We start from the raw sequence: 22,377 nt of genomic DNA, 5'->3' as shown, positions 1-22,377 counted from the left end.
CATTGTCACTAGGTTTCCCCACCAGGTTGGGTTTCTTGTTGATAGGACGCAGGACTGTAGGGACTTGTGGGAAAACAAAAGTCCATTTTAGATTAGGAATCAAATAAAAACAGAACAGGTGTTGGGCCGTGAAGGAGAGATACAAAACTGTAAACAAGATGGTTATTTTAATAGTGCAACAACGATGAAAGAATGTGAAGTTTATAGATTCAGAAAGAGAGAGACATTAAGTAGGTCAGAGGACTGCAGTAATACTGTGTGCTGAAAAATGAGTGTGCAAACATATGACATAATATACAAGCAACAATAAAGCACATCAAAGCCAAGCAGATTGCATGTAAAACGCTGACAAGTCACGTTGCAGCCACATTTGACTAATGAAAAACATGTCCGTATTTAATAACTGAACAAAAGTCTTCAGAAGAATAACTGAGGAATTTAAAGATCCTTAGTGAATCCTAAACAGGAAAGTGAGGTAGCAGGTTCAACAACTTTGGACTCCCTTGTGTGAAAAATGATTTCAGATCAGATGCTGTTTGACCATCACATTTTCCACTAAATCCCTGCACCATGGAGAACACAATAAAATAAAGATCGTGCCAAGCTGCGAGATGAAGACCAGATCAGTTTAACGGCTTTAATGAATCTGAGGAATAAACTCTCTTGGCTGAACTGGATAAGAAATCACAAGAAGGCTTTGTAATGAAAACACCACAGCTACGAAGTGTAAATCTCAGATATCTTAACACTACGGCTGTAAAATGACTGAACGTTGTTAAACAAGAATAAGCCTCCCTGAACACTTGGTTTGATATCTTAAAAGTGTTGGTTAAGCTCCGGGAGGTTTGACACAAGTTGATCTCATTACAGGCTTCACATCCAATGTTGTTAAGAGATAATACATTTCAACTGTTTCATTTCCAGAGAATCAACTCCATTCGCCATTTGTCATTCTCTTATCTCAGAGATTCATTTCTAGTCAACAACATTCTGTAATTGTCCAATTGTTAAGGCTTAAAAACATTTATCTTGGCTTTGTTTTCCTCGGCATAAATCAGAGTTCTCTGGCATCTCCTCCCAAGAGAAAAGAGGTGAGGCTATCAAGACGAACTGTAACAACATCTGCCAACAAGTCTCACTGATTAACCGAAAGTACATTCATGGGGGCCTCTGACTCGCACATGGTATATCTGACAACTAATGGCAAACATATGCTCATACAGAAAGTCACACTATATGGTATTGCAATCATTTAAATGCCAGTCTCAAGATAAACCAAAAAGACGGGGGTACGCGAAGAGAAGGACTGACAGCTCCGAAGATGTGATGTCATGGACAAGAAATGAGAACAAGGCCAACGTGATGTAATGTGATAAGACGTGATGTCAACACTATACATGTCAACAATGTGTCTACATCAATATATAACGATCTGGTCGGTGTTTCTACAGCGTGTGTGTTTGGTTTGCTGTCCCACAGTAAACCCCTAAAACAGCAGGCAGACTCTCTGAAGTGCCAAGTGCCTCAGACTCACTTTTGTGAGGTAAAACAGAAGCAGTGGTGTGAGCGCTGGTTTCTCTCAGATAATTTCATCTTCAGGGCAGGAATGTGAAAATAGATGCAATCATAACACAAGGATTTACGTTCAGTCCAGAAAAATATTCCCACTGAAACACATACCAGTGTCTCACATCCCTGTGGTTTGTTGCTTTTGCAACAAATGCTCAGATTTTATGGAGGGGATTCATGGATGGACACCGTCCATTACATACCTGGAGTCCACAATAAGCAGAGCTTTGAAAGAAATTCAAGTTGAAATGCCAATGTGAAACTGAGCTCCATAAACCTGTCAAGGACATGCTAATTCCATCGTTTGAGTAAAATAAAAAGTTAGGAAGTGGTGAGAAAAATATCAAGTGTGTAGGTTGCATCTCTATTTAGAAAGGGAGAAACAGTCATTAGGAGCTTTATGTTTAAATGCTTGTGCAGTGTGGCAAGCAACATTATTTTCTGTAGAGCTGCTTCCAGAGAGCCATGTGACTTCTTGAAGAACTCTGAAACTATCAACGTTTCCAGAAATAACACACACCAGCTGGGACATGGGACTGAAGCACAACCCCTTTTCACAACTCCAACTTACAAGGAGTGGGTGAAGCATCACCATTAATACATGTGGTCCAGACATGGTTTGCATTTGTACTTGAGATGGATTCAATTACTCTAATTAACTGAGCCTGCCTGGCAGGAATGGAAACAATGTGATTGACCCAAAAAAAAGGACAAACCACAATCACCTTTCACAACAAGCAGGCTAAAGCTATTCTCAAACAAATTCAGACCGGTTCCTGATTACAGGTCCATATGTGCAGTAGACTAAACAATGTGGAAAGGTATATGCCAAAATTGGAATTTTGTAAGGCTTCAGTCTCAGTCAAGTTAAAGCTACTGGGACAATCGGACAACACAGATCGCAACCAGACACAAAACGTCACGCTGACAGACAAATGAAAATCACAAAGCATGGATGGATTGTGACAAAAGCGCAGATCGGTGTGACTGCTTGGGACGGGACATAGCAGTGCCTCTTAGGTTAGTGAGTGAGGAACGCTGAGAGGTGATTATCTCGGTTTGTCTTTACCAGTTTTCTCTTTGGGCCACACCACATGTTTAGGATAAGCAATTCCCCTATGACGCGCCCCACCGGTTGCTAGAGGGAGAAAAAGGTTAGTTATAAAATGTTTTGTGGCACTGAGACAAATAAATACTAAATAGGAAGAAAGTCAGAAGGAAAAATGCCTTTCTTATCATCCATTTTCTTACTTGTGTGAGTGAAAATGATAGATATGTGTTTGTGTCTTCAACCTGGTTTTACAGATGTTCTGGATATACAAATAGAATTGCCATGACTAAAAATCATAAATTTGATCCGTTGACAGTTCTCACTTTATTCTTCTATTGCTCTTTGGGGAGATAGGGAATGTGTTTGAGAAAGGAAGAGATACAGAAAGAGTGAAAGAACATATACGAGACTGGCTGTGGCAGCTGTGCTGTCTGCACAATGCTTGGCTTGGCATGGTGGGTATAAAATGTGGTGTGTCCTGGCCAGTGCTGTGGCCAGATTTCCCAACCGGCCAGCAAGAGGGACTGTAAATCATGTTAACGATCCTGACCCTAGAGACACACAGTGCTGCTCTTGGTAAAACTGTGAAATATACACATCGAACACATGTGGCAGAGCGTGGAGAACATATGTACCATGAGAGAGGGTCAGGTAAAAGATAATGCTATGTCTATTGTGTGCATCCAAACACACATCAAGTGCTTAATCACGTGCCATGAGTTTTGTATGCCTTATTTTGTAAATGCATAGTTGCAGAGGAGAGTGTAAGAGGGTGCTGACAGGAGAAGATAACCTGAGGTTGCTACTTGGAAAGAGGGAAAAAAGAAAGGCGAAGTGAGTACTCCATTACCCCCAGGTGTGCTGGAGCTGTGAGAGGAGGATGTCTTGGACGGAGTAAATGGCCTTCCACTAATACGAGGGGTTTGAGGAGGAACCCGGGTGCGCGTGATGTTTCTTCCTGCTTGGGGAACAGATGAGCTAATGGGAGAACGAGGAACTGCAGCAATGGACGGCTTGAGGACTCTAGTACCTAGATGAGCAGAAAAGCAATTTGGGAGGTTAGGGATGATCCACTTGCAACAGCTTGAGCGCTTTACCTGGATGGAATAAATGAGAATGAAAGAGACTGTAGAAGAGTGGACAATGGATGAAATGAAAGAGAAGGCATAGATGAGATCGAAAGCCAGGCAAACTGCTTGGTTGTGAATGGGGCAGGAGTGAGGTGAGGGTGCTAGGCTGAAAATGGAGGTACACATTCAGGCTGGGGTAATGACGTGGTGGGGTGTGTAGGGTGGTAGGATGGAGATGAAGATGGGAATGCAGTTATATCATCCAATGGTTTGAGGTATAACTGAAAGCATTGGGTTCCACGTGACTTGACGAAAGCAGAGATGGTAATGGGACAAACTTTACACAGCGTTTACCCTGATTGTAACTATCAGCCTTCTCTGTAGCCAGGGCAGGTCTTGGCAGAGGCTTGCCCTCTTCTGGTGGACTAGGAGCTGTATGGAAGAAAACTCACTATTTATCTAAGAAAATACCAAATATATTTTTGATTTTTAAAGGAGGCATAATTGAGGTAATGGATTAGGAGAATATAGTTGGTTCAAAATAGGGTATTTGTTCCGATCATGATATCCATGAAGAGAAAACACTTTTGTGCATTCTGACAAAGCTGAACTCGGACTGGAGCACCAATTAAAATGGCAGGTATATATGTACTCTCATTTTGGTTTACCAAAGGAGAAAATCATGGTTAAGAGGAGTCCAACATTTCTAGATTGTTTGGTGGAGGATAGATTTTAAGAAGCTCATCACCTACAAATGTAGAGAATTGACAATATCTATCAATCCTCAATCTTGAATCCTTATGCCCCCTTTAAAATGTTATTTTAGAAAAGGTCTTAAAACTTGATTATGTGGATTAATGATGGCAAAAAAAGGGTCTTTACCCGTAGGGACTGCCTGCCTTGGGGTGACCTTGGTGGGATCAGAGTAGGTCCTGGTCTGAAAATGAATCCCAGGTTGAGGTTGTGGCTTGGGTGGAGAGGGCTTTGGTTGGGCCTGGATCTTTTTTGGAGGTTGTCCTTGGGACCTTGGCTTACTCTCACGGGGAGGTTCTTGTCGGTTTCTTGTTTGGGGCGTATTTTCAGACTTTGACTTATGATTTGGCTTTTTAGATGATGGACCCTTTGGTCGAGTCTGTGAATTGGGATTGGATTGTAAAGAAATGGTCTTTGGTTTAGTTGTTGGTTTGGCCTCAGTCTGCTGCTTTGTGGTTAGTTGAAGTTCAGGGTTAGTTTCGCGTACAGGTTGTGTTTGTGATTGAGGATGTGCCACAGGTGTGGGCTGGGGAAGTGTGGGAACTTGAGGCTGGGTTTGGCTCTTTTTCTGGGGTTGTGTTTGAGGTTGGGCCTGGTGTTTGGGCTGCAGTGTTGGTTTAGGTTGTGTTTCAACCTGGAGATGTGGTGTGGTTTGAGGCTGTGATTGGGGATGCTGCTTTGGCCAGGATTCCGACTGAGGTTGTGTTTGGATTTTTGGCTGGTATGTTGGTGGTGGTTGTGGTTGGTTCTGGAGTATGGGCAGGGATGTTTGTTTGGGTTGTGGTTGAGGCTCAGCTTTCACCCATGGCTTTAGTTGAGGGATTTGGGTTTGGGGATATGGTTTTGGTTGGGGCTGATACTGTGGCCGGAGCTGGGGTTTGGGTGGGGGTTGTGCATGAGGTTGGGATTGGGGTCTCTGTTGTGGTTGTTGGCTGTTGTGCTCTAAGTGCTTATTTATATTTTTCTGGAGGGCTGTTACAGCTGCAACAGTGGTTGTAATATGTGGTGGAGGACGGTGCTTGGGACGTAAAGGAGCCTCCATGAAGGGAGGCAAGACAGATCTGGAAAGGTCTCTTCCTCCTAGATTTTGTAAGAAAGAGAAAATATGGCCATGAAGCTGTAAAATATAATTTCAAAATATTTTATATTCTGACACAATGAAATAAAAAATAAATTAGATTTTACTGTCTAGAAAATTATGAAAGCAAGACATAAAGACGTTCTGGGAACAGCTGACATTTAGATCAGCAGAAGTACCAACAGCTACTGGCCTGAGAACTCACAGAGCTTATCTTGGACTTAGGTACAGGTTACACAATAACTTCTACCTGGCACATGTCTTGTGGAATTACAAAGGCAAAGAAACCATATGAGGTATTCGCAAAGTAACAACCGTGTTACTACCTACAGGCCTAGCTAGCAGGGCCAGGACGCCTGTGAGCAATGGCCATCCAAATCCATTGGCTGTGGCCTAAGACACATGAGGTTTTAATAGTCGCTGAGTGATTGCTTGCTGAGGGATTTTGATGGACCAGTCTAAATTGATTGTTCAATCTGATCAGATGTTCACCTCAGGGATAGAGAATAACGGGGAAAAAAAGAATTCAGAAAATGTGAGAGAAAGAGAGGAAAACAATTGGAAAGCAAAGAAACCAATAGATTACATGAGATGCTAGGTCTTTAGTGCCTCTACTCAACTTTATGACCATGTAATGCTTTTGGAGTTGTTGGCAAATCTACTGGAATTAACCAACCAACCAAGTCAAATGGTTCTTTCCTGTAATTGCTAAAAAGAAATGGAAACTATAACCATGTCTAAATACTGACTGGTTCCTCCAAATTAACCAATGAATGCTACATTGAAAAACTGATTGGTGCAAAATTAATTATGGAATAACGAGGGTTGCATCCTTCATCCTTTTCAAATTCAGGCTGCCTATAAAAGGAGCTTTTGTAATCAAACTCGTATTTAGATGTATCCAGGCCCTGAATTTAAATGAGCTCTATTTAAGATCTTTATTCAATAAGAATTAGGATTTAGATGAAACATAATACAAGATAAGTAGAAAAGGACATAGTATGACAGTGTAACACAAGAAAAAGAGAAAGGTTCAATTCTGCTCGAGTTCCTGTGGGAGAGAGAGTATTTCTGGTGCATGCAGTTACGTCATGCAGACTTCACATCACCCGCACTGCATTGAAAGCAAAAGCCTTAGGTTTTTTATAATTTCATATAACTTTCATAATGGTAAAGATATAAGAAACAGAGAGAATAAGGAAGTGATCTGATGCGTATTGGTTTGGGTTCTGAGATCAAATCGGATTGTTTATATTGTTTGAATCAGTGACTGTAACAATTTAACCTATAAACCATTATAGGGAATTCCTGCAAGCTTTGTTGTTTTGCTAAAATGCCATGCAGCCAAGGCCACCTACCTTACACTCTTGGCAACTCAACCAGCTGACTCCATCGGTTTCCATGGAGGGGGTTTAGCTGTACTGTACTCACTCAGAGCATGCTACTCTTACTCATGCAGCTCAAACAAAGGACACCGTTTAGCATTATCAGCCTCCCAATTTCAGTCCGCCAAGTCTATGACTGCATACAGCCTAAATGAGAGCTTCAAGCTTTTTTAAAATGAACCATGATTCACAGTTTACCGATTGGCTTTTTGGTGACAACAGGCAGTGTGGGTCCAGGGGTCGACAGAGATTCCTTTTTAGTAGTTGTGGTGGGAGCTGAGAAATATAGTTTACGTTAGTGGACCTGTGAGAAAAGTTGTAACTTTATGTTCTGCAGAATATAAATAAAACTGGTGCATATTCATTAAACAATAAGCAGGATAGTGAGGGAGAAGTAAGGTTGAATGGTCAGACGTAAGGTCAAGAGTGTTTTTTCTGACCTTTAAACTCAGATTTAGGTCAGAAAAGTTATTACCAAGAGTTGTCTTTGAGTTTATTTTCCGGGTGGAGGGCGGTCTGCCCTGGGTCCTGTTAGGATGAACTGATAATGACAAGGGAAGACAGATTTAAGTAAAGAAGTCACACATTAGACGTCCTCACAATCCTGAAAAAAATATGTAAAGGAATTATTAGTCTGAATTTGATGTCTTAGATTCTTTGGCCACATGGGGGCAGCAAAAACAAGCTGTAAACACAACATTAACATATTATCACATTTAAAGTTGATGAAGAGTCATGTTTCTTGAAAAGTGGGAAATGTAAGTCAAATGATATTCCTTTTCATTGTGGTTCTGATTTTTTAGCTTAAAAAAAACTCTTACAGCCAATTCCCGCTAAATATTTGTGCTATCTTCACAAGCTAGTTGCTAACGTTATCTGTCTACTGTTTGGGGCTGAGCAAGTAGTGTAAACAATGGGTTTTCAGCACAAACTGCTGCCTATTGTGGACAAAAATGCTACTGATGGGAACAGTTCAAATGAATTACACTGAGGTTACAGATGCTAAAAATGTCAAGGTGAAGGGAAATGCATACTTGTTAACCTCTTAATAATAATCACAAAAAATGACCTCTTTCACATTACAGAGTTATTCAAACTATTGAATCCCATCATCAGGGACACAACATTGGTAAATGGGATATCTGCAACAAACCGGCTTAATAATAATTGTGAATTAACAAAAGTTAGACTGGATATGCAAAGGTCCTGTCTGAAAAGACGATAAATCAAAAGTTGTAGTTAAAATTCTTCCAGTGTTGGGATTTAAAGCATGGGTCACTGAGAATGGCTGAAACAAACAATACTAAGCAGCAATACATCACAGTGTGTTATAACATTCTGCTTCTGCATAAAAAATGGCTCAGTGGGTTTGACCAAAGCAGCATGTCTCTGTTGGCTTACCATGGCGTTGAGGAAAGGGGGGGCGTGGACCTGGCAGTAAAGGTTTCTGAAGGGTGACAGAATAAAGGAGAAGGGAAATAATCTGTTATTAGTCTTTGTGATGACCACAACCAGTCAAAGTGTCAGCATACAAACTCAGTGCCTTCTCTTTCTCTGTGTTTTGCACTAGTTTTAGACATTCTACTCCATGTCGAATTGGTAAAGTCCCTGGTGAGAAGCTTGTTATTTAAGTTTCCCTCTGGGAGGGCAAGTGTTGTGGCTGATTCTCAACAGCTGGGATGTTTTACGAGTGCAGAGCCAGGAGCATGTGACACATCAGACCTCCACTGTCACTGTGTAAATCAGTGCCACCTTTCCCCTCTCAACTCATTTCCACATGGTTATCCTTCCTCCTATATCTTGCCTTCTCATCTAATTTGTTATCCTTCTCAAAAGTTAGCTAGCTACAGACTGCTTCCTGGCTCGGCCGGTCCTGGCTACAGTCGGCTGTTTCCATTCAGCAGCTGGATGGAAAACTAATGAGGCAAACAACCCTGAGAATAGCATAAGCTGACTAAAGTGTACAACATGGACTCTAGAGAGTTTTGCCTGTTCCAAATAAACACTCTGTTCCCAAAATTATGTGAACTGTACCTGTGAAGTCTCAGCGCTCTCACATCACATATTCATACAACTCTACAACAAAACAGCTTCGTATTATTTGCGATTAGTTAAGAGTGTCCAATACATACCACAGGGTTGATGGGACGTTTAACGATGATTTTCCTTGGCTTGTCTAGAAACATGACACAAGATCAAATCAGTAAAAAAAAGTCAGTTCAGTGGAATTAATAGAAACTGAAGTAACAACACGTTGCAAAACCATATGCCTCGCTCAAGATTCACAACAAAGCAGTTTTGATTCTGTAAGATTGGTAAGTATCTAGTTATTTGCAATTCCCCCAAATGGGTACATTAACAGATTTATTCACAAAGAAATCATGACTATAAATAACATGAAGACATACTTCTTGGAACTGTCAAAAGTAGCATGTGTTTATCTTAATTAAACATGAAAGAAAATCTAAAACATGTGCACAGATAAGCACCAATGTTAACGATCAGAAAGACACATTCTGTACTAAAATAGGACAGGGCCAGAGTAACAATAACAAGACGTGACAATGATTAAATACCAGATAAGGTTTTGGACAACTACTTATTATACTAAACTATTTAATTATCCTCACTAACTTGATGGTCTGGGAAACACACACATTCTGTCTTTGAACTACATTTATACATATAATGATCTTTTCACATAAATACATTATTGCATGGATTTTGATGATTCTAATCAACATTACTTTTCAAAGAAACTTGGTTGATGAAATTGCCGTAGCAAGTACTACTGTTTTAGTTGCTGTGGGATGGACAATATTGTAAAAAAACTGACATTAAACATACCCTCGGTGCCCCCTGAGCTGATGTTGTGAATGACCGGCTTGCTCCACACTCCGGTGACATCCTTAGCGTTGGGCTGGACACCGAACTCATAAACCGTGTTTGGCTTCAGGTTGTCGATGACTGTGTCGCTAGTTGGGCAGGTTTGGTAGTTCCACTTCCTGTGTCTCTCACGATAACGCACGGTGTAGTGTCTGAGCCGAAGACAGAACAGAAACAGAACATTTAAACAGTAAATCGTACGTCTAATAATAACGTAAGACGATGATAAACATATCAAGAAGTACAAGAAGTACTTTAATGTCACCGTACAACTGCTGAGTATTTTCCGATACCATAAAAAAGCAATTCCAACAATGCTGACAATGATCTGAAACTGCTGGGGTTTGGTCTTATTTTATGCTCATTTTAGGAAAGCTGTCTGAACTCCTTTCGAAATTGTCCATCTCAAGTTGTCTAGTGTTGTTTAAAATTGCACATTCCAGCATGAACTGCAATGTCTGGATACAATGTTTTGATTATGTGGAAGAAAATTACTACTCTTTCCACAAAAGATGAAATGCATTAATCTACTTGCTTTATTCAGAAAAAAATAATCTGTTCCAAAAGGCAAAGTTTGATTTCTTCTATCAAATGCTTCCAAAATAGAAGAAAAACTACGTTCAGATGTTGTGAGGGTTGTGGGACTCCTCTCCTAAACACGTGCGTGCACAGCCTGTTCTGGATCCACTGCTCAGTAACCTGAGAGACTCCAGGGAATCATTTACTGCTCATGCATTGATTCCAGACTCTCTGTAACAACTGCATGTGTGGGAAGAAGAGAGTGAGTTATCTGTTTCTATGCTTATTAAGATTACAATACAGCCAGTGTGACATGAAAAAGCTGAAAATCTCCATGGTCCCCTCCTCTTCTCCTTGTACACAAACTCGCTCGGATCAGTCATTAGCCCGCATGGTTTTTCTTACCACTGCTACGCTGACGGCACCCAATTAATTCTGTCCTTTCCCCGCTCAGAGACCCAGGTCGTCGCACGCATCTCTGCTTGTCTAGCGGACATCTCTCAGTGGATGTCTGATCACCACCTCAAGCTCAACCTTGACAAGACTGAGCTGCTCTTCCTTCCGGAAAAAGATTGTCCCACTCTTGACCTAACAGTCAACATCGGCACCTCAGTTGTTTCCCCGACTCAGACTGCAAGGAATCTGGGTGTGACCCTAGATAACAACCTGTCCTTCACTGCAAACATCGCTGCTACAACCCGCTGCTGCAGATACACGCTTTACAACATCAGGAGGATACGTCCCCAACTGACTCAGAAAGCGACTCAGGTTCTGGTCCAGGCTCTCGTCATCTCACGCCTAGACTACTGCAACTCCCTCCTGGCTGGTCTACCTGCATGTGCCATCCGACCTCTGCAGCTCATCCAGAATGCAGCGGCTCGTCTGGTCTTCAACCTACCTACATTTTCCCACACCACTCCGCTCCTCCGCTCCCTTCACTGGCTTCCGGTAACTGCTAGAATCCACTTCAAGACACTGGTACTCGCGTACCATGCTGCGAATGGATCTGGCCCTTCCTACATCCAGGACATGGTTAAACCGTACACCCCAGCACGTGCACTCCGCTCTGCATCAACCAAACGGCTCGCTGCGAGGGGGACCCAAGTTCCCATCGGCAAAAACACGTGGGTTTGCTATCCTGGCTCCAAAATGGTGGAATGAGCTCCCCATTGACATCAGGACAGCAGATAGCTTACACACCTTCCGGCGCTGACTGAAAACTCATCTCTTTCGACTCCACTTCGAGCGATAGAACTATTAACAAAGCACTTATATACTAATAAAGGGCTGGCTTATCTAAAGCTAGTTGAGTAGCACTTGAAATGTTTTTGCTCTATGAAGCCTGATGTACTTATATGATTCTGTTTTCTTCAAGTTTGTATCTTGTTGGTCGAACGCACTTATTGTAAGTCGCTTTGGATAAAAGCGTCAGCTAAATTAAATGTAATGTAATGTAATTTAGAGCAATTCTGTTTCAGCACACCTTTACACTGTACCATCCGTCTATCGTGGCTTTGCTCTGTGGCCGAGGTGTTTAGTACAATAGTAAAAAAAGATCCAGTGCTATTATCTGTCCATACATGGAGACATTGCTAACATGAACTGTTAATAGCTAGTTTGGCATACTTTTAATAATGGCAAGTTGCCAAAATGTGAAAAATACAGAGGCTCAAGTCATCTTTGCAGTTGTCCCTTTTCTGACGTGTGTTGTGCATGTTAATGGTCTGCAAAGGCTCAAATCACAAAGTTCACTCCAGAGGGAGTTTCTCTCCCACACACTACCCCCCCCCCCCCTGTCTGTGACGCCTCCATTGGACTCCTTTGTTTACTTCTGTAACATAGTGACATCAGTACGTAACACTTGCGCTTCTATTGGCTAGCGCTCCAACACATTGTACGTGATAGGCTAAGGTGCGGGACATCTCTAAGGGGTTAACCAATAACAACAGAGCAGACTGGGCTCTGGTTTCAGACAGAGGGTGAAAAGAGGTGCTGCAGCACAGGCAGTGAGAAGAATAAAGACCTTTTTGAACATTAAAGCATGGAGACATGTCACAGTAGACACACACAATACAAATATGTACATGAAAGTAAGCATTATAGGGCCCGTTTAAGTGATTGGGGGGTCTCAGTTGCCTATATTTTGTATAAGGGGGGGCGTCGGTCAATTAAAGCCCCTGCCCAAATAAAATTCTTGAAAATGTGTGTTAGCGTCTAAGCTTACCCCTCCTCAAGACAGTCATTCATAACGTTGCCTTCATAGGGAGTTCTCAGCAGGGTCCCCCAAGACAGGATAACTGAGGTGGGCGTTACCGAGCCGATGACCAGGTGTAGCGGCTTCTGCAGTTCCACTTTACCTAAAAAACAAATGAAGATTTTACTTTTGAGTCCATGTCCACCTCCAAGTGTCACTTTAAGGATAATGTTTTTAAATCAAGTGTTTTTAAAGCATTACCTGTGCAATGCTTTTTCACATCATTGGTTGGGATGGGCTGGACGGCTATAAGGTATTTGGGTTCAGCATCTAAACACAGAAGAGGAACAAAATAAATGTCGCAGCCACTCATCCATCTCTTTCAGCCATGACTAAAAGTATTACATTCAGTCAAATTAAAATGTGCATAAAAGCAACTTCTCATCTCTAGGCGGTTCTTTACAAAGGTATGTATCAATGATTTTTCTTACCAAACTCAGTCTCGTACGGCTGTCCGTTTTCAGGCAGCTGAATAAACTGTTTGGAGAACATGCTGCTGCCGTAGCCCAGGATGTAACCCTCCAGCTTGGTGTCAGCGTTGGGACGCAAAAACTTCATAACGATGGTGTCTCCTGAGGCGTTGATCCGGACTTTCATGTTCTGACGTCTCACTGTGGAGGCAGGGGAGGAATCAATGTATCCATTAATTGTTGATTTTCGAGAAAATCACCACATGCAGGACATGGACCTAAAAGTTTCTGCACACTTCAGTCCATTGCTCATACTTTATGACCAAACCAGGCTTCATGTCAATATGGAGCCTCATCACAGCAAATGTTTGACAAAAGGATTCTCAGAGATTCTAATGACATCAAATAGAGCACTTCTTTGCTTTTGCATGCAAGTGTCCATGGGAAATGCAGTTTAAAATTATATATCTGAAGTTCAAGATATTGGCAACTGCCACAAAGTCTCAAAAAGGGAGTATCAATCTATACGAGCAGCAACCATTGAATCACAAAATATAGAAAAAAGGATTAAAAGAAAGGAAATACTGCACAACAATGTGGAAACTGCAGTTCAAACCACCCTCAAACCAACTTCTTTATGTGTCTTTCTTCTATTTTAGTGGTTTAAAAAAAAAAAGAAGAATGAAAGCATGTGAGGAAGACTTCAAGTCAAAGCAGCTGTTGCCGTTTCAATTCTGCTGAGGCACAAGTTTTACTGAAAACGTATGATAATAACACTTTTTGTTGTGGATGTATAACTGGATGAGAACATGACGTGTATACATTCAGACTTGTATAGACACAGTACACACATCTAGGGTATGCCACCACAAGCATAGTTAGCTGGAGCTTTCACTGTGAATGTTATGTAAGTGGGAACAGGATACAGGTGTGCTTATAAAATGCATCTACTGTTATTTTAACAAAGTGTATTGGACATGAAATGGTCAAACTTAAAAGATGGTTTGATGAAAATAAGTTAACCCTAAATTTGAATAAAACGAAGTTTATGGTTTTTGCTAATAGAAAAAAAGATGAAAACATTTCATTGTCCATTGATGGAGTTTTTATTGAAAGGGATCCTTAGGTGTGACGCTGGATGAAAACCTGACATGGAAATCACACATAGCACATGTTAAAACCAAAGTGTCTAGGAATATTTCTGTTCTAAACAAGGCAAAGTATTTGCTAGATTACAAGGCATTGAGGATGTTGTACTGTTCACTCATTTTGCCATTTTGCATTTATTGTATAGAAGTGTGGGGCAACACGTATATGAGCAACATAAAGCCATTGTCAATATTACAGAAAAGGGCAGTAAGAATATTTCATAAAGCTGACTCAAGAGAACACAACAGACTGTTTTTTAAGTCAGGACTCTTGAAACTCAAAGACAGCTGAGCTGCAGACATTATCAGTAATGCTCAGGGCAACAAGCAGAATGTTACCAGCATGTTTACAACAGTTGTTTGTTTTTGGATCAGACAAGGAAGACCACAGAAGGAAATTAAATTTTAAGCATCCATATGCAAGGACTACTCTTAAACAAATGTGTATTTCGGTAGTTGGTGTACAATTGTGGAATTCTCAACACAAGGATCTAAAGAATTGTAAATGTATTTTTCAGTTAAAGAAGTTGTATAAATGAAGAAAGATGGGACTAAATGAAGCAGAATGTGAATAAGTCTATGTACTCTGGTCCTTCATGTTTTTGATGTCTCCTCTGTATTTGCGGGTCCCATTGCCATTGTTATTGTTGTTATTGTTTTTATCATCATGCGTCGCTTTCCACCTTCTTCTCCAGTAGGACTCAGATGAGGGTGTTGCACTTTTCTTTTCCTTATACATGTGATGTTTTGGTGTTGTTTTGTTTCTTTCCGTTAACCGTCAAGTGGGAAATAAGTATTGTTTTTGTGTGTTTCTCTTAGTATCCTAAGATACTGTTACGTTTGGCTGTGAAAAAAAAAGTATTATTATGAAGGGCAGACCATCTATTTGTATTCATTTGTTTTTTTTACAGGTCACATAAGATTGTATTCTTCTCCCTGCTCCTTTTCGCTCAATGGTAGAGTCATGTTTTGTGGCAATTATTGTACATTTGGTTTTGCGTACCATGAGCGGGACAAATAAAAATGAAATGAAATGAAATGAAAAAGCATTGTTAAAATGAGAGGACAACTTGATCTTGTTGATTTGACAAGAAAACGGTATGATGAATACTTTTTGAGTCTGTCTCTTCCACAGAAACACACTGAGGCCACACATTTCTCGTAGAAATTGACTTGAACAGAATACAGTCCTAATCAGCAGAGTCTGGGGACAGATATTGGATGAGGAAAATAATCAACGAATGAATCATAGTAAACCAAAGCCAGCTTCACTTGCTCTGAGAATTCTGATCAGACTAGTGGTAAGCCACTTGGCATTACGGTACATTTTTGTTTTGAATAATGGATGATTATAGAGTTTTTTCTTTCTAGTATTTTTTGTTCCGCTTCTACGGTTGTGCAAGATGCCATTCTTTACTATAGTAACAGAGTTAGAGTAATTTGACTGTTTCTTGGATGTTTTAAACTTGGTGAGGTAACCAAAAGTCCAATGCCCAATGAGCTATGACCATGAGCTTGCATGGTGCCGTAGAGGCAGCTTTTAGAGTCTATAAATCAAATAGCCTTGGTGTGATGGATGTATTAGCTTCACATTAAGGTAGAAAGAAATGAGGGGTACATATTTGGCAAATGTTGGATGTTATTGTTATTGTAAATGTAGTTGACACCTTCCGAACGCACATAAACACAGACTGTTATCCCTTCTGGTTTATGCTAAATCTTAACTTCTGTGAATGATGATAGTATAGTCACTAGACAAGCAGCTCTAGGTCTCTGCAAGAACAATGAATGGATGGTTTGCTTATTTTCCACTCACCAATTGCTACTATTATGTGGCCTTCAAAATGATCCAAGAACAAGCCATGTTAACAATTATCTAGTTTGTTACAGGCATGCTACTGTAATAGACATCAGAAACTCAAAAGTGGGGCTTAATTGTAAAACAAACAAGAAATAACAACCTTTTGCAGACTTGGCCGCTGGTGGTAAGCAGTAAAAGAAAGATATAAAAGCTTTTCAAATCAACAGCTTGTATTGCATTGTGTGTGTTTTAATTCAACGATTGAAGCCCTTCATAAATCTAGATTGTAATAAGAGAAGACTCATACATTGTAATTATGTTTTCCATCTCCTTTTTAAGCAGTGGAAATCACCAATGAGTCTATAGGGGCCTAACACTACACCCTTCATAGTCTATGAGGCTAAAAAAGATGGACTTTCTGCCTGGATTATGGCTCCTACTATACTCTCCACAAGTCCCTGGCTCATATTTCAGCATTAAATGAAATAGTGGAACTTTTCATAAGGGATACTGCCAGCAGCTGCCAGACGCCAAAGCAGACACTGACAGCGAGAGTGGGGGAAGCCCTGGATTTGAAAAATACCCTCATGCTTTCCCAGTGATATGTTTCCATATCAAAACTGCATTTGTTTTGATTCTTCCATCAATATTTCCGATATAACACGACCGACTTTGGCTCAGACGGAGAGGGGATCAGAGCATTTGAAACATTAGGAAACTTTTGGCAACTTGAGTTAAACTCCAGTACAAGCAAACACTGGCTGAGTCCCACGACAGCCTATACAGAGCCCGGCCATTTGGCCCACACACTGCTTAGGGACTAGACTAATCAGTATTTCCAAAGAAAAATTAATAAAACTTTAGGAACAAATCCAGTCACAGTCCTGATAATCAATCAGCTACAGAGGAAAACTAACAGGAATAAATTGCTAAACTACAAAGTAATCTTGTGTATGTTTGTGTGGATGAATATCGAGCAAAACATTGAGAATAGGATAACACATTTTCCTGAGAGGCTGCTCTGCCTGTGACTCTGACATTCGAACACATGAGATCAGTGGAGATGTACAACCTCATCAAAAGACATGTAACCTATGTAATTGAATCCATAATCCTACCATTACTGTTACAAACATAGATGGATTAGAAGGTAGGCCTACACCGGGTGAAAGATAAGCCTTTGTTTCACTTGACTGTCAACATTTGTTGATAGAAAGTCAATGGAACAATCACAAAAATATGCAAAATGCCAACTAAGAGATGCAAAAGACCAGTAAGAGATGGAAAGAGGTGCAAAGCAATCACAATGTAACTTAGAGCAGCAAACAACCCTAAAATCTAAACCCTAAAACCCTATAAATCTGTTTTAATAAAAGAATATATTACTTCATCTGTATGTTATGTAGAAATGGTGTCAGATTCTTCGGACAGCATCACAAATGCCATTCCGCCTCACATACTTACACAGTATTTTAATGTCATGTACTGTAAATCTCATAATGAAGACAAATCGTTTCAATTAAAGCATCATGACATATTCGGTCTGCAGAGAATATAACCAATTCATCCACGATTACTGTACCAAATCCATCAAATCGCCCGGAAGTCAGCCAATAAACATGTCAGGTTAGGTGGTAAACAAAGCCACATCATTCAATAAACATTTCAACATTGCATTTTTCCTGTTTTGGGCCTAATAGCTAGAGGATGTGATCCCGCTGGCTTGGAAAGCAGAAACACCTACCAACTGGAAACTGAATCCTGGCTCAGCGGAGCGGAGCGGCTATCTGTGATCATCAGCATGATGGATGATCCTCGAGAAAAGGGAGTAGGTTAATTGGGTTGTCAGCAAAACACTTCACTCACTTTACGGCTGTGAAACATGATATTTATGTCTGTTTGGTGTTGGGAAATCAATATGAAAACAGTCCTTGTGCATGCGCAAAGAACAATAAGTCCTGATTTATTGTCTGACATTATCAAACCGCAGAGTTCCTCTATTGGCAGCTCCTCTGTCTCTCTTGGTTCACATGTGGAGGAGTGCATCAAAGTTAACACTCTGATCATGTCAAGACTTTTCCACTCAAGCTGATGTGTGAACTAATACACTATAAATATCTAAAGCAAAGCCTCAAAAGGAGAAAAGAAAACCGCTCGGAACAACTCTACAAGGCTTGTTTTGTTTTCAAAATGTGCAATGGAAAAGAGGTTTTCCGTTACTTGTTGAAATGAGTGCGGTTATTTTGGTGGTGACACAGAATCATGAAGTCATGTCAGTTTTCCTCGAGCAGCTGAACATCACAGCTGAGCTCTGCAGCCTGTGAATCCCCCTGACTAAATGAGGGTATAAACCCTACAAGCATCACACACTTTCAATTAAACTGACTTTAGATGACACCTTTCCTGAGTGATTTTACGCAGCTCTGGGGTCCAGTATTTCAGCCTCTCAGGTTTCTGTCCTGGAAAAGGAGAGGTGAAAGGGGAGACTTGGCTTCCAGCTCCTCGGAGGCTGTTTTATGGCCTCTTGGTGAAACAGTCACCTTCATTTAAGGCAATGAAGTGTGAAAATCTCTCTGAGCTCCGTGCCAGCCGGAGCACAGAGGGTTGCAATCATTTAGTTGGTGAGCGAACGACAGCTGAACTGACCTATATAATCTCCGATGGGAATATCCCTTACCAAGTCCTCTGAATACACGTCATGCAGCAGGAGCCTCTTTGATCCCGCCCTCTGGTATTAAGCATGTCATTGGTTCACAAGAGGCCTCACCTTGCAGCCCAGTGGGAAACAGTCGTCCCTGGGATCGTTCTCCAACATTTTCCCTCCACCTTGGCAGCTTCCATGCAGGTCCCCCGCTCTCACACAATAAATCCCCCCTGTCAAACTCAACAGAGCAACAGCTGTTTTCCCCTCCCTCGTGGCAACGCTCCATCCCATCCCTTTCCTCCTTCACTCAATCTTCGCTGTCCTTTATGTGTCAGCGACCATCTTTCCATCAACCTGATCCTTGTTTGACTTCCTAAAGTGATTTGAATGTATCTCTCTTGTCCTCTTATCTCCTCTCCCTCCTCTCATATTTCCTTCTCATTACTGTAATCTCTACATGACATGTGGCCATGTTTTATCTGGCTCAGCAGTAGTTTCCAGGCCATATACTGTATTGTTGTGAAGGGGTAGTGCTAAATCATTTTTGGTATTGGATTGAAATGAGTATTAAAGGAAGTGAAAAGCCTTGGGAGTTATAGATCATCCAAATGTATAGACTTGTCAAATCTGATACCTTCTGGTGTATAATCCTACAGTATCTGTGACATAAGAAAGCATACACTCATTGCATAACATGTTTTTTCCCCCATAAAGCAGGGCCTTGATCCAAGAAGAACAGAGATACAGACGTTCAACCCTCCTTCCAAAGCAAAAACACACACTTTCCTTTCATCTGGCTCCCAAAGTTGCACACTGAGAACGGTCCGCACGCCAAGTTCAGCCGGCCAGTTACACACTGGAAGCAGCCTCTTTCTCCACCTCTTTATATCAACTCCAGTCTGCTCACCTCAAATCTCTTTTACTATCATCAAAAGTCTTAAAAGGGCCGCCAAGTTGAACCCGCAAAACAGACCATGGCTGTGTGTGTGTGTGTGTGTGTGTGTGTGTGTGTGTGTGTGTGTGTGTGTGTGTGTGTGTGTGTGTGTGTGTGTGTGTGTGTGTGTGTGTGTGTGTGTGTGTGTGTGTGTGTGTGTGTGTGTGTGTGTGTGTGTGTGTGTGTGTGTGTGTGTGTGTGTGTGGAAAATGTTCTGCTTTCCAAGGATGGCGTGAGAATCATAATCAGATAAAGGCTCAATACGTTATAATCTCCTTATTAAAGTGCGTCTGTCTTTCCTTTAGGGCATGTGGCGAGGGGGGCAGGGAGGGCAGAAACGATATGTTTACTGCTTTGTTGTGGTTTATCTGCAGGTTGTTTTCTAAAAAGATCCATTAACAAGAGCTGCAATGTGTATAAAACAAAAGAGGCAGTTAACAAAGTTTTTCCCTGAGGCGATGATTGAAAATAATTAGCCGACTTACAAACTCTTCAGATCCCCTGCATGGTGGGCAGAGTTCGAGGAATGCCGTCCCACCATGTTGTCTACAAGTCTAACCCCTGACCCCCAACCTGGAAACACTTTAATTACAACCTGTGAGAAGCAGTAACTGATCTATTTCACTGTGTCTGCTCAGCTCGTCTCAGGGAAATATGGATAAACCACGGGGATCGTAAAAACCCTGCTTTCTAATAGAGGCAGGGCTCAAGAGCGGAAAGCTTTTTTTCCGTTAAGGGTTTAAGGTTCAACAGCAGAAGTCAGTATCAAATCCACTTATATTGAACATGACTTATTTCAATGAAGCTGTTTAGTTGTGCAGGGGGACACAAACTGCTGAGAATTTATTGCACTTGGTGCAGAAACAAAACAGCTTCAACAGCTTTAAGTCACAATATACAAGGACACTTAACACTTAAGAACTATAACTCATTGAAACAGTTAAAACACTGAAGTGGTGTTCATTTCATTGCAAGTTTGCTAAGGAAATAATATGGTACATTACTCTTCAAACAAAACCTTGGAATGACAAATAAAATCAGACTCCCTTAACTCCCTTCTTCACTATTTGCGGTAATCACAAAAATGTGTGAGGAAAAGAGCTGAGGCCAATTATTTTGTGTGTTTTGGGGGATTTTTGCATCAGAAGCTGCCAACTTTCTTTATGATGTTACAAACAACATGTGTCAAACTGTATCCATCACTTTGCAGAAACTGGTTACCTCGATATGGTTATAAAAAACACTTTCGCTTGTCATGTATCCTTAAAACACATATCAATCTTAGTGACTATGACATATTCTCTCTCCAAGGGTATCCCAGCATGCATTTGGCCGAAGGCAGAGAAAGACATGGAACAGCCATCAGTGCATCAAAGGGCTAAAACACAAGGACAATTACACTAATGTTCAATTTCACTTGCAAGGACCCACACACTAACAACACACCCCTTCACATGCATTCACTAGTCATGTGGATTCCTCAGTGGAAGACATTAACTCTGATGCAGGCGTGACCTACCTCTGCTCCTGCGGGGCGTCGAGGGGACAGAAAGAACTATCCCAGCGATGAAGACCAAGAGAAGAAGGACCAGAAAGCTGTGTGAGTGTTGCTGCATCCCCATCCTCATCTCTGCTGTGTTGTCTCTGCGTCTCAGGTGTAAAGCTGTCAGTGATCTGAATCAGCTCAGATCAGGAATAAGAGAAGCTGTCACTCCTTGCTGATTGGATGAAACTAACAGGTTGAGTTATTGTGAGTCTGGTTGGGCGTCTCTGGAGTGGCTGGACTACTTCTCTGAGCTGGTGGTCTCAGGACTAGTGCAGCTCTCTGGACTGTCTCCTGGCTGCCCTGCACCATCTATACCTCTATAATGGAGGGAGGGGACAGACAGAGTCAGACACACACCCACACCCATTACCCTCCCCCATTTTCTTTCACTCTCCATCCCAAGCTCGTTTTTCTCTGGAAAAGGGGTGAGTTTTCTCTAAGCTTCCCGCCCTCCTCTGTCTTTTTTTCTGTTCTCTTTTTCTTTTTTAAGTCTGGTGTGTCCTCAGCAATCCTACTTTCCATCTGCAGAGGCCTTTTGACACTTTTCATTGTTTCTTTCTCTCTTTTTCCTAGCTTGTCTCACACTGAGAACACTAAGTTCCCTGTTTTGCTACTCTGGAAAACAGATTTGCATGGAAGAAATCTGGTTTTACAATATTTTTAACATTTTCACTTTCTACAATATCTGCACAGAGCACAAAGCACTTAGCTTAGGTCAGTGTTGATATGCCATTACAAGGTTAGGTTATAGGAAACAGGCTTGGGAAACCGCTTAATGGAAAAGTGAGCATTTATAAAATAGACTTTGATGATGAAACTCAAATCTGCTAGACACCCATTCACCACCATGACATCTGCAACCTACTTCCTGGCTGCATGTCTGTCTGTTGACACTGGACGTGCATCATGAAGTGCACATTTGATCAATAATGTAGTTTTCCTTCAAGCTAACTTTTTTTGCTTGATTGACATGACATCCATTTCAATATACTGTACAACACTGTTTTGCTAACTGTCAACTACTTGCCCAAAGGATGCATCTGCACACTTTGCAGACGAAGGTATTCACATACACGTTATCCTGGTTTATACTGTTCTCCAGCTAGAACTACAGGACTACAACCTTGCAAACGCACACAACAGACAAGACACATTTCACACAGGGAAACAAGAGATCATAAGAAAGAATGAAGCAATAAACCGCTGACAATACGCAATGTGATACAGTAAGTGCTAAAGATGTGTGTATTGAGGGAAAAAAGTCTTATCCATGATTCATTATCTACACAGACAAACCCTGGGATACTCAAAACAAATTAAATCGCCTGC

General features: G+C 41.2%; 1 protein-coding gene across 11 annotated transcripts in view; it reads right to left on the bottom strand.

Moving 5' to 3' along the window:
- Positions 1-21,317, bottom strand: part of LOC117544557 (target of Nesh-SH3) — a 30,460-nt gene extending 9,143 nt beyond the window's left edge. The window contains exons 1-14 of one of the 11 annotated variants that reach the window (XM_034213706.1): positions 21,022-21,317; positions 12,997-13,176; positions 12,767-12,835; positions 12,536-12,668; positions 9,754-9,944; positions 9,039-9,082; positions 8,308-8,353; positions 7,382-7,447; positions 7,105-7,182; positions 4,573-5,523; positions 4,045-4,122; positions 3,471-3,650; positions 2,639-2,707; positions 1-63 (exon numbers count right to left, since the gene is read on the bottom strand). In XM_034213706.1, coding sequence (XP_034069597.1) covers positions 1-63; positions 2,639-2,707; positions 3,471-3,650; positions 4,045-4,122; positions 4,573-5,523; positions 7,105-7,182; positions 7,382-7,447; positions 8,308-8,353; positions 9,039-9,082; positions 9,754-9,944; positions 12,536-12,668; positions 12,767-12,835; positions 12,997-13,176; positions 21,022-21,130 — 2,257 coding nt within the window. In that variant the 5' untranslated portion in view covers positions 21,131-21,317. The remainder of the gene's footprint in view (positions 64-2,638; positions 2,708-3,470; positions 3,651-4,044; positions 4,123-4,572; positions 5,524-7,104; positions 7,183-7,381; positions 7,448-8,307; positions 8,354-9,038; positions 9,083-9,753; positions 9,945-12,535; positions 12,669-12,766; positions 12,836-12,996; positions 13,177-21,021) is intronic. The other 10 variants (XM_034213707.1, XM_034213708.1, XM_034213709.1 and 7 more) reach the window with 10 other exon arrangements.
- Positions 21,318-22,377: the final 1,060 nt, after the last annotated feature.

This window comes from Gymnodraco acuticeps, unplaced genomic scaffold (assembly GCF_902827175.1).
Source record: "Gymnodraco acuticeps unplaced genomic scaffold, fGymAcu1.1, whole genome shotgun sequence".
Classification (NCBI taxonomy): Eukaryota; Metazoa; Chordata; class Actinopteri; order Perciformes; family Bathydraconidae; genus Gymnodraco; species Gymnodraco acuticeps.
The sequence above is the reverse complement of the archived record's forward strand: the minus strand, read 5'-3'. Positions and strand labels throughout refer to the sequence as shown.